Source organism: Ornithorhynchus anatinus, chromosome 21, assembly GCF_004115215.2.
Source record: "Ornithorhynchus anatinus isolate Pmale09 chromosome 21, mOrnAna1.pri.v4, whole genome shotgun sequence".
Lineage (NCBI taxonomy): Eukaryota > Metazoa > Chordata > Mammalia > Monotremata > Ornithorhynchidae > Ornithorhynchus > Ornithorhynchus anatinus.
Genome location: NC_041748.1, coordinates 23,493,070 through 23,505,252, shown reverse-complemented (window position 1 = coordinate 23,505,252; position 12,183 = coordinate 23,493,070). Strand labels below are relative to the sequence as shown.

General features: G+C 74.6%; 1 protein-coding gene across 4 annotated transcripts in view; it reads right to left on the bottom strand.

The window, feature by feature from the left end:
- ARVCF (ARVCF delta catenin family member) overlaps positions 1-12,183 on the bottom strand; it is a 61,743-nt gene that overhangs the window by 28,207 nt on the left and 21,353 nt on the right. For 3 of the 4 annotated variants that reach the window (XM_029049040.1, XM_029049043.1, XM_029049042.1), the window contains exons 3-4: positions 11,638-11,769; positions 8,999-9,184 (exon numbers count right to left, since the gene is read on the bottom strand). The exons of the other annotated variant lie outside the window; for it this stretch is intronic. In XM_029049040.1, the coding sequence (XP_028904873.1) occupies positions 8,999-9,181 (183 nt within the window). In that variant the 5' untranslated portion in view covers positions 9,182-9,184; positions 11,638-11,769. The remainder of the gene's footprint in view (positions 1-8,998; positions 9,185-11,637; positions 11,770-12,183) is intronic. 4 annotated transcript variants of the gene reach the window in all.

Genomic DNA, 12,183 nt, shown 5'->3' with positions numbered 1-12,183 from the left:
GGAGGAGGAGGAGGGATGACCTCACAGGCCCGGGAGAGAAGAGAAGGCGGAGAACGGTCCGACGGGCAGCCCCGGCGGGCGGCACCGACCCCGGCGTGGCCCCGGGCGGCCAGAGAGGCCCGAGAGGCCGAGGCCGGAGCCCGCGTCCCCACGGCCCCGGGGCCGCGGCGGGCCCCGGCCGGCGGGTCCCGAGGGGCGGGGGATCCCCCGGGGCCCGGGTCACCCCACCCTGACGCCGGGGCTTCGACCCGGCGCGGGCGGCCCCGGCTCCGGTACCGGCCAGGGGCGGGGTTCCCACACCGGGGCTCCGGCTCCCCACGTCGGCGGGCGAGGCGGCGGCCGGGGGGCCGGCTGGGCCCGGCGGCGGGTGCGTGGACTCCCCGGTGCCGGACCCAAAAGCCCACCGCCCGCCAGCGAGGACGGGGGGCGGGGGGCCCGCCGACCCACACGGAGGGAACGAGCCCGGCGGGCCGGGGCCCGGGCCCGCGCGGCCGCCCGGACGGCTGCGTCTACGGAGTTGGGGCGAGCGCGGGCCGGACGCCGGGCGGGCCGACCCTGCCCCGCCCGGGCAGCCCGGGGGCCGTCCCCGGCGGCGGCCACCCCGTCCCCCGCCCCGGCCCGGTGGCCGGGAGCGTCCGAGGAAGGGGCGAGGCGGCGGGGTAAGCCTCCCGGGCCGGGAGAACGGGGCCTAGGCCACCAAGCCCTTCCCCGCCTGTTCCCACCGAGGTCTCGTGGGAGGCTCGGCTGCACCGGGGAAGCCGGGGGCGATCTGGGACGGAACCGGGGCACCGCTCGGCCCGGGGGCCCGGGCCCACCTATCTGCACACGGAGAGACACGCACACACGCCGCCCCCCGCGCCGCATACGTACACAGAGTCCCCGCTCCCGAGGGAAACGGCCAGGGAAAGGAAGGAGGCCGGGCCCGACCGGGCCGGGCCGAGCCATTCCCGGCCGGCACGCCGCGCCCTCCGCTCCTTCTACGGGAGCCTCCGGGGCCGCTCCTGAAATCGAATCCGCTCCCGGAGGCCCGCGACGGGGAAACCTCCGCCGCCCCCGCCTCCCCGGGGGCCCGGGGCCGCCGCCTCCCGCCTCCCCCCGGCCGGGGGACCCGGCCGGGCGCGGCCCGGGCGGCCGCCGCGCCCGCCTCCCCTCCCCGGGCCGCGGGGGGCGCCGCCCGACGGGCCTCCGACCGCCGCTGGCATCCCTCCGTCCGTCCACCCGCCCGCCCACTCATACGTCCGCCGATCGATCGCTCGCGTCCACGGCCCCGGCGACGCCCCCCCGGGCCGTTTCCCGGCAGAGAGCGCGGCCGGCCGCCCCTCTCTCCGGGACCCGGGGAGGGAGACCGCCGGCCGTGTCCGGAGGCGGCCCGGGCGAGGGGCGGTGGGCACCGAGGCCTCTCCCCACCCTCCCGCCTGCCCCCCACGTGCCCGGTCGGCGCCGTGACCCCGGGGCGAGGCTTCGGGAGGGGCCGAGGTCCCGGGGAGCCCGATGGAGGCCGGCGAGGGCAGGCACGTGACTGTGGTGACGCCCGGCCCCGGGGGCCGGGAGCAAGGGGAGATTCTCAACGGGGCGGTGGCTCGGCCTGGAGGGGGGAGCTCCGGGCCGAGGGCCGGGAGAGTCAGGAGAGCCGGGGGGGGGGGGCGGTGGCCTGGGTTCAGTCCCGGCCCCGCTCCGCCAGCCGAACCTCTCCGGGCCTCAGTTTCCCTCCTCCCTCCGACAGGACCGGATCCCCGCCCCTCCCTCCCCCGAATCCCAGACCAGGAGCTCCGTGCGGGGCCGGCGTCGGAGGGGGTGACGCGGGACCCGGCCCGGCGCTCGGCACGGAGCGAGCGCTCGGCGATTCCGTCACCGGCTTCGCCGTCACCGGCGCGGACCACGAGACCCGCCCCGGGGGCCGCTCTGGGGGTCTTGGGTTCCCTTCAGGGGAGCGCTCTCCCGCCCGGGGCCAAACAGTGTTTTCGGCTTCCTGGAAGAGGTGTCACCGGTCTCCCCGCGGGGCCCCCTCCCACCTCCACCCTCGGCCTTCGGGGCTTCTCCCGGCCACCCCGGGACCTTAGGGCCCCAAGGGGCCGGTCCCACCGTCCCGACCTCACCCCCGGAGCTCCCAGCCGCAGCCCCGTCTCCCCACCCCGGCGCTCTGCCCGCCCCGAGGGGAGGGAGGGAGCGGGCGCCTCACCCAGCCCAGCCGCCTGCCTTCTCCCTTCCCCCATCGGCCCACGGCCTCCCACCCTCTGAGGGCGACCGGCCCCGAGACCGGCGTTCCGGCGGCGGATCGCCGGTGAATACTCAGGGGATGGGAGATTCTTCCCATGCTCCTCGCCGCCGACGCCCCTGGCCCGCCCCGCCCCCCCCGGGCCCGGATTCCCCCTCCCTCACCCCCGGCTCCTGCCCTCGCCCTAACCCTTCCAGACCACCAAATCCGCTCGGAACGATGAAAGCGAAAACGGGAGACTCGGCGAAGGCCCGACGTGGGGGCGTTCGCTCCCGCCGGGCTCCGGCCGCCCGGCCGGGGGCCGGGGGGGCCCCCCCGGGGAGCCGGGAAGGATCCCAGCCGGGGTCCGCCCGGCCGGCCGCCACCGTGCCCCGGTCCCGGCCCGGGGGTGGGGGGCGGGGGCTCCCCCGGGAGCCGTGAAGGCAGGAGGGAGCGAGGAGCCCGGCCCGGAGGAGACGGACGGGGCTCGGGAGCGCCTAGGGTCCGGTCGCGGCTCCGTCTCTTGCCTGCTGTGCGGCCTCGGGCGAATCGCTTCCCTTCTCCGCGTCTCGGTCTCCTCATCGGCCGAACGGGGACTCGATCCCCGCTCCCGCTTGGTCTGTGAGCCCCGGCGACCGGCACGGCGTTACCCGCGCGGTTAAGGCCTCGGCGAGGCGCAGAGTCGGGGAGACCGCGGTCGGCCCGCCCGCCACCCGCCCCGCCCCGCTGCCGGAGGCCGAGGGGGCTCGCCCGGCCCTCGGCCCGTCGGGAAACGCAGCTGGACGCCCAGCCCGGTACCACGCCGCCACGTCTCCGCCCTCCCCGGCCCGGCGAGGGAGCACCGGACCTCGCCCCGTGCCGCCTCCCGCCCGGCGACCCGGCCCACGGCCCCAACGACCCCCCCCCCTCCTCCGGAGCGGCCAAGGGAGGCTCCGGCCGAGAACGGCTCCGGAGGAAGGATGGCAGTGTGGCCTACTGGCAGGGAAGGGAGGCTTGGGTCGGAAGACCCGGGTCCTCAACCCCGCCGGCTGACCTCGGACCGGTGGCTCGCCCTCTCTGGGCCCCGGCGTCCTCATCTGTAAAAGAGGGAGGAGACTTTCCGGATCCGATCGGGAGGCCCGGGCGCCACGGGCACCGCGTCCAACCGATCCCCTTACCCCAGCGGTGGGCACGGTCCTCGGCACCGAGCGGGCGGTGGACCGATGCCATGAGCGAGGAGGATCTGCTGCGAATCTTGGGTCGGGGCAGAAGCGGGAGACGGCTGTGGGCCCGGGAAACCGGCGCAGGCCCGCGGGTCGGCTCGGACGAGGGGATCGCAGGCGCCCGGAACGGCGGGGGCCCAGGCCGGCTCCCCCCCGGTCCTCGCCCCAGAGCGCTCCGGGCCCGTCGCCCTAGAACGGGCGTGGCGGCACCGGCGACTCACCGGCCGCCGCCCGGGCCGCCGGGCGCCCGGCTCCCCGTCCGCTCGGGCCCGGGGCACGAGGCGGGCGGCCCGTCCGAGCTCCGGCTCCCGGGCCGGGCCGCCGTCAACCCCCCGCCCGGCTCCGACCCCCACATCCTTCTCCCGCCGGCCTCCCCCAGCGCGACTCCGGCTCCCCCGCCCGGCTCCCCCGGTCCGACCCCGGCTCCCCCGCCCCGAGCTCGGCTCCCCGGCCCGACTCTCCGGCCCGACTCCGGCTTCCCTACCCGGCCTCCCGCCCCCCCGGGGCTCCTCCGCCGGGGTCCGGCTCCCCCGTCCGGGATTCGACTCCCCAGCCCGACTCCAGCTCCCCCACCCGGCCCCGGGTTTGGCTGACCGGCCGCTCACCCGATCCCCGGCAGGTTCTCCGGGAAGGGCGGGAGCCCGGGCCAGGTCCCGGGCCCTGCCCCCGGCCCGCCGCCGAGCCGCCGAGGGACCTCGGCCGCATCCCCCGGCCCCTCCGGGCCTCAGTCTCCCCCTCTCGCGAAATGGGGACGAGAGCCCCGCCGTCCCGGAGGGGCGGGGAGGTCGGAGCCCGTGGAACGTCGGAGGGGCGGGACGGGGTCGGGGCCCCGTCTCTCCCCGCCGCCCCCCCGCCGGCGGTCCAGACCCCGGGGCCCGGGGGTTTAGCCGTCTCTCGACGGCCCCACCCGCCTCCCCCACGGCGGGACGCGGGGGGGGCCGACGGGGCCGAGAGGGGGCGGGGGCGAACGACGGCTGGATTTTCTTTTCTTTTCTCTCTCATCGGTTTCCAGCAGACACGGCAGAAAACAAAGCCAAAAAAACAAAGGGCGCAAACTCCCTCTGGAAAAGTCCGTTCCGGGATGGGGACCCCGAGGGGCCCCCCGCCGCCCCCCACGGACAGAGACGCACGTAGAGAGAGAGAGGGGCACGTGGGGAAGGACGGACGGACGGAGCGGGAGACCCCTCGCCCGCTCGCCCGCCCGCCCGCTCACCTGCGTGCGGTCCACGGGCATCGGGGCCGCTCCCTCGGGCCGCCCGGCCCCGGCCCTTCCCCTCCGGGGGCGCGGCGGGGTCCGCCGGGGCCCAAGCTGCCCGACGGCCCCGGCCGCCGCCTCCGCCGATGCCGCCGGCCCGGAGCGGGCCGGGGGGTGGGAGGTGGGGAGGAGGGGCCGGGCCGGACCCGGGGAGGAGGGGGACCGGGGGAGGAGGAGGAGGAGGAGGAGGACACTGCGCCCCCAACCCCGGCCCCACCCACGGTGGGGCGGGGAACGGACATGAACACGCACAGACGCTACATAGAGAGATACGGACATACTCTCTCTCACACACAAATATAGATGTACACACAGACACGCACAGATGTATACACACACACACGGAAACACACACCCACACACAGAAACTGGGGAAACAGACGAATACACGCCTCCCCCCCCCCCGCCACGTACACCCAAACACCCCAATACACAGCCCCACTCACGCTGACACGCCACGCCCCCACACCGACACAAACCCACGGACGCAGGTGCGACATCCCCCCCGCCCCCCCCACCCAGCACCAGACGGGGGGAGCGGCTCGGTCACTGGAATTCCCTCCTTTTTCAGCATCATCATCTTTCCCTCCTTCCCATCCCCGTCCCAGTCCCCGCTCCTCGTGGTCCTCCTCCCGCGCCTGGCGGAGGCGGGTTCCCCGCGTCTGCGCGGCCCCTCGGGCCTCCGGCTCCGCCTCCCCCGCCCTCTCTCCGCGTCCCTCGGTCTCCGCGCGGCCTCGGGGGGCCCGTCTCCCCAGCCCTCCGTTCCCCCGGCCCTCGGTTTCCCCGCCCCGCGGAAGGGAGAGACGCGAGGGTCGGCGAGCCGAGCCCGCCGGGCCCCAGGGCGGGTTGACCCCCGGGCCGCGTCGTCGGAGCGCGGTCCGCCCGCCCCGCGGGGTGACTCCGGGATGGACGCCGGGCCCGAGAGGACCACCTCCGCCCGGCCCCGCCCCGGCTCCCGCCGGCGGGAAGAAAGGAGGAAACCCGGGGAAGCCCGGCGCGGGGACGCCGACGGGGCAGCGGCCGGGCCCCGGCTCCCGGCCGGCCCCGCGCCGTCGCCGTCGGAGCTCCCCGTCCCGTCAGAGCGGGGAGGAAGGGGGTCGGGAAGCAGGGGTGCAGACCTGCCCGGAGGACAAAAACACTCTCTCGCGCACGGCTGCCGGGACCCCACCGGGTGCCTACTCTCGGCCGGGCGCCGTGCTCGGCGACGGGGCCGACCCGGGATCGTCGCCTCGGACCCGATCCCTTCCTCCCACGGAGTTCACGGTCCACGGGGGAGGGAGGGTAGGACCCTCCTCCCCGTCTCCCAGACAGGGAAACTGAGGCCCAGAGAGGGTAAGCGACCCGCCCCGGGTCACCCGGCCGGCCAGGGGGAGAGCCGGGCCTAGAAACGGCGCCCGCCAACTCCTAGCCCCGCACTCTCACACCGGCCCGCGCTGCCTCCTCGGGCGGCCTGCCCCACCCCGCCAAGGGGGGGGGGGGGTCCCACGGAGGGCCGGACCCCCGGCCTCGGCCCCAGCTCTTCCGGGGGGGGCCACAGAGGAGCCAAGCGCGAGACCCCCGCTCCGCGACTACTAAGTGGCCTCCTGCCTGCCTGGCCTCGTCCTACGATCCTTCCGGGGCGGGCGGGAGAGAGGGGCCGCCCGCTCCCGCCTCCGTCGGGGCCCCTCCGGGATTAACCCTCAGGTCCAACGCCGGGATGCCCCGGGGGGGCCCACGGCCCCCCGCTGCGGGAGATCTCTCAGCTCGACCTCCGTGCCGCGGTCGGAGGCCGGTGGGGGACGGAGAGAACACGGGGGGGGGGGGGGGCTCAGGCTCCCGACCCGAGGGCCCCCCGGCCCCCTGGAGGGGCTTCCCACGGTGGGGCGGCCGTTCCGAGCCCCGGGGACTGGGTCGGCGCCGCGGCCGGCTGCCGGGCGACCTCAAGCGGGTCGCCCACCCTCTCCGGGCCTCGGTTTCCCCATCCGCACGACGGGCAGCAGATCCTCGCTCTTCCTCTCTCCCTCGGTCCGTCGGTCTCGGGCCGGACCGTGAGCCCCGTGCGGGTCGGGGGGCGGGACGGGGCCCGGGGGGCCCGCGGAGGGCTGAGGAGCCCGCGACCCGCTCCCACGCACCTCGAGGACGCGGGGTTTACAGTCCCCTGATCCCGGAGGGAACGGGAGCGGGTCGTCCGGCTCCCCGCCTCGCCCCCCCCCCCCCGCTCCGTCCCGGACCCCCGCGTCCGGTCCGCGACCCGGCACAGCGTGGGGAGGCGGCGCGGCGGATCCTTCGCGGACCCCCCCGGCCCTTCCCCGCCCTTTTCCCGTGCCCGCTCCGGCGCTGAATCTAGTCCAACCGCGGTTTCCATGGCGATGGAGGGGGGAGGGGCCCCGCACGCTAAACCCCAGAGCCGGCCGGGCAGGGACCGTGGACAGGAGGGAGGGAGGGACGGACCGCGGCCCTCCCGAGAGCCCCCCTCCTCCAGGACGCCCTGCAGGATTCATCCTTCTCCCCCTCCGGGCCCCACAGTCGGCTCCGCTCTTTGGCACCCACGACCGGTTCGCCCCGCTTTCGGCCGCGCCGACCCTCTCCCCCTCGAGACCCTAAACTCGCCGTACGCGGGGAACGTGCCCACCCGCTCCGCGGCACAGTCCTCTCTCGAGCGCTCAGCTCCGCACCCGGCAAGCGCTCGGTAAACACCGCCGGTGGACCGATTCTACCCCTGCTCTCCGAGCGCCTGGGCGTCCTCTTGGGAAATCGTCTCCCGCCAGTCTCCCCCGTCGGACCCTAAGCTCCTTGAGGGGCGCGGGACACATCTCCGTTCGCTGAGCTCCGCGGAGGGCTTGGCCGGTCCCCCGCGGTACTCGCGGCAGGTGGCCAAGGTCACCCGGGAGTGAGGCGAAAAGGGCCGGCGCGGGACCCACGGCCCCGGCCTCGACGGGCGCCCAAAGAAGCGGTGGCTTCGTCGGGTGGTTCCGTTGAACGCCGGCAGCGCCCGGCACCGTCTTCTCTTTCGCCTCTCGCTCCTTAAGAAACTCCGGCTCCGAGAGAACGGCTCTCTCTTCTACGGCCGTCGGCTACCGGCGTCGGCCCTCCCCGTTTCGGCTTCCGCGCGGTCGGTTCTCCCCCGGGGCGGCCGACGGGGCTTCCCGCCGCCGCCCGTCCCCCTCACGCGTCCCGCCCGGGGGCTCCGCGCCGAGGGGAGCGGGGCTCCGACGCCCGGAGGCCGGCGTCGCCCCGGAACCGAGCGGGTCGAGGCCTCGCCGTCGGGCGGCGGCGGACGCGGCGGGTCGGCCCGGGGGGCCGGACGCGGCGACTCCGCGTACGCGACGCCCTCCCACCGGAGACCGTGGACCCGCCGGACGCGGGGAACGCGTCCACCGACTCTGTCGCGTAGTACTCTCTCTCTCTCTCTCGAGGGGCTCGGTGCGCCGGCCGGTACGGGGTCTGGGACTCGCGGCCGTAAATAGGTTTACCGTCATCATCATCGTGGCGCTTATTAAAGCGCTTATTACGTGCCATCCGCTCTTCTAAGCGCTGGGGTATTCACGAGGTAGTCAGGTCGGACACAGTCCGTCCCACCCGGGGCTCACCGTCTTAATCCTCATTTTCAGATGAGGTGACTGAGGCCCAGAGGAGTGAAATGACTCGCCTCTGCAACGCTAACAATAATAACGGCAATTAATAAACGATGGTATTTGTTAAGCGCTTACTCTACGCCGGGCCCCGTTCCGAGAGCTGGGGGAGACACAAGACGGCTGGGTCGGGAACCGGTCCCCGTCCCACACGGGGCTCGCGTTCTTAATCCCCATTTTACAGATGAGGACACCGAGGCCCGGAGGAGCGAAGCGACCCACAGGGCGGATGAGTGGCGGAGTCGCCATCAGGACCCGGGACCTCCTGATGACTCCCAGGCCCGGGCGCCATCCACTAGGCCGGGCTGCTTCCCTCGGGCGGGTCTGGAGCCCGGCGCCGCTCGGCACGAGGCCCCGTCCCCGGCGGGCGCCCAGTACGTCGTCCCGATGGGTTGGCTGACGACCGGGGCGAGGCCCGGTACGAGAACCGTACGAAGCACCCTAGCATCGGGCGAGCGACCGCCGCCCGCGACACGCCGTACCGAGCGCCGGGGGAGACGCGAGCTAAGCGGGTCAGACCCGGTCCCCGTCCCACCCGGGCGCCCGGGCCACGGGAGGAGGGAGAACGGGGACCCGCCCCCCCCCCCCCCATTCTGCAGTTGAGGAAACCGAGGCCCGGAGAGGCGAGGCCGCCCGTCCGGGGGCACGCGGCAGGCGAGCCGCGGAGCCGGGGTCCGACCCCGGTGCGCGATCCCCGCCCTCCCCGGCCGCGCCCCGGCCCGCCAGGGGCCGTTACCTGCAGGACGAGCTGCTGCCAGGCGGTGGGCGGCGGGCGGCCGTTGGCGGCGGTGGGCCGGAGGGCCGGGGCCGCGCGGTGCCGCTCCTCCTCCAGGGCGCGGCTCAGCTGCAGGAACCTCGTCTCCTGCTCTCGCACCGAGGCCAGGATGCTGGCTGCCGAGCGGGCCTCGTAGCTCTCCATGGCCTGCGGACCCCCGGCCGGACACGGCGCGCCGTCACCGGGGGGGGCGGCTACCGGACCGGCCTCCCGCCCTCCTGGGTCTCCCGCTGACCCCGCGGGTCCCCGGGCCCGCTCGAGGTCCCGCGCCCGACGGGAGCCGGAGATGGGGCCGGGAAGCGCGGGCGGGGGCGGGCACACGCGTCGCACCGACGCTCCCCGTCCGGGGCCCCGGGGAGCCGGGAGACCGCGACGGCGGACGGGCGGGCGGATCTACCCCCCGGCCCGGGGGAGCCCCGGCTCACGGCCCCGCCGCCGACCGGGACCGCGTCCGACCTGCTCGGCTCGGATCCGCCCCGGCGCCCGGCACCGGGAGACCACAGCGGCAGACGGACCGGCGGGCGGCCCGGTCTCGGACGCGGCGCCCGGCCGACCGCCGGACCGCCGGGCCCCCATCCCCGGGCGCGGCTCGGAGGGGGGACGCGGCCCTGCCCGCGGAGGGGGCAGGAGGAGGACGAGGAGGAGGGAGAGGACGATGAAAGTCTAGCCCATTCATGATAATAACGTCGGTATCCGTTAAGCGCCGACTCTGTGCCGAGCACCGTTCCGAGCGCGGGGGGATACGAGGCGATCGGGTCGTCCCACGTGGGGCCCACGGTTTCCATCCCCATCTTACCGACGAGGGGACCGAGGCCCGGAGAAGCGAAGCGACTCGTCCGAAGCCCCACGGCGGGCAAGCGGCGGAGCGGGAGTTCGAACCCGTGACCTCCGACTCCCCAGCCCGGGCTCTTTCCACCGAGTCACGCTGCTTCTCTAGACCGCAGGCTCCTCCAGGGCGGGGCTCACATCCATTCATTAAGGAGCAGCGCGGCTCAGTGGCGAGAGCCCGGGCTGGGGAGTCCGAGGTCATGGGTTCGGATCCCGGCTCTGCCACGCGTCAGCTGGGTGACTGCGGGCGAGTCATTTCACTTCTCTGGGCCTCGGTCACCTCATCCGTAAAAGGGGGATGAAGACGGTGAGCCTCACGGGGGACGACCCGATGACCCCGTATCTCCCCCGGCGCTTAGAACGGTGCTCTGCGCGTAGTAAGCGCTTAACGGATACCAACATTATTATTATCATTATTATTATTATTATTGGAAGTCAGTGGTCATGGGTTCTGAGCCCGACCCCGCCGCTTGTCAGCTGCGTGACCTTGGGCAAGTCACTCACTACTCTGTGCCTCGGTTCCCTCGTCTGTAAAATGGGGATGAAGACCGGGAGCCCCTCGTGGGACAACCTGATCACCTTGTATCCCCCCCCCCCCCCCCCCCAGTGCTCAGAACGGTGCTTGGCGCATAGTAAGCGCTTAACAAATGCCATCATTATTATCACTGCTATTCAGCTTACGGTGCGCAGAGCTCTGCACTAAGCGCTCGGGAGAGCACAGTGTAGCTCAGTGGAAAGAGCCCGGGCCTGGGAGTCGGAGGTCATGGGTTCTAATCCCGGCTCCGCCGCTCGTCAGCTGTGTGACTTGCGGCAAGTCACTTCGCTTCTCTGGGCCTCGGTTCCCTCATCTGGAAAATGGGGATGAGGACGGGGAGCCTCACGTGGGACGATCCGATGACCCTGTATCCCCCCCAGCGCTCAGAACGGCGCTTGGCACCTAGTAAGCGCTTAACCGATACCATCGTCATTATTATTCTTATTACAGTATAGCAACGGACACATTCCTGCCCACGGCGAGCTCACAGTCAAGGGCGGGAGTTCGGGTCGTGACGACAGCCGTGCCGAGCACCGGGCCGGGCGCAGGGGCGGACAGAAGATCGGCCGATCGGACACCCTCCGCCCTCGCGGGGTTCGCGCCCCACAGGGGGAGGAGAGAAGCCGTCGACCCCCTCCACCGCACGGGTGGGGAAACCGAGGCCCAAAGAAGCGAGGTGACTCGCCCGAGGCCACACGGCACCGGCGGTGCCCCGAGCGCTTGGGAAAGGGTATCGCCCGCCAAGACACACGATCCCCCGCCCTCGAGGACCCTCCGCCTCCCCCGCGGAGTCGACCGGGCCCGCGTCCGCGGCGGCAACGGGGACGGGATCGGAAGACGTCAGCCCAGACGAGCGGGCACGCTCCCGCGCACGTCCTCCCCTCCCGCCCCGTCGGTCACCTTCTCGGACCCCCCGGCCCGGCCCCCCGCCGGCGGCGGGGAGCCAACGCCGCGTCCGCGCGGGACCGGCGCGCGGCGAGGAGAGCACCCGGAACGAGGAACGCGGGACGTGCCCGTGGAGGGGAAGACCCGCACGCACGTGGAGTGAGAGACGCGGGCCGGAGGCCCACGGTGCGAAGAACGGGGCGCGCATGCAGAGGGGAGGACGCGGTGCACGGGCGGCGCGGGAGCCGAGGCGGGGGGGGGGGGGGGGGACACGCAGCGGGAGGGATGGAGCGCGCCCGAGCGCGGAGAGGAGGGCACGGGGTGCACCCGGCGGGGAACGTGCGGTACACACCGACCGGGAGCGAGGAGGGGCGAGGGCTAGAGGCCCGGCCGGCGCATCTCCGGCTCGGACCAGGGGACGTGGACGCGGAGGCGGACGAGGCCGGAGCCGGGGCCGGCTGGAAGGCCGAGGCGGAGGGACGCGCTGGAACAAGAGGAAGGAGAAGAGAGGTTAGCGCGGGCGTGGGGACGCCGCCCGGGACCGGCCCCGACGGGGCGCCGCCACCCACGGCGGGGCAGGTTGTCCCCGGGGGTCCGAGACGGACCGGGCAACCGCCTGACTCTCCTCGGGGACCCGGACCGCCGCGCACCCGTGACTCCGCCCCGGTGACCCCCCCCAACAATCCTGACTCTTCCCCGGCGACCCCGCGTGGACCATCCACCGCCCTCCATCCTCCCCTCTCCGTCCCCGACTCTCCCCCGGTGAGCCGGCACGGACCGTCCCCCGCCCCCCGCCTCTCCCCCGCTCCGCCCCCGGGCCGGTCGATCCACGGTAACGACCGCGCGCCGGCCGGGTGCGGGGAGAGCACCGTACTACGCGTCTCGGGCGGGCGGCCGG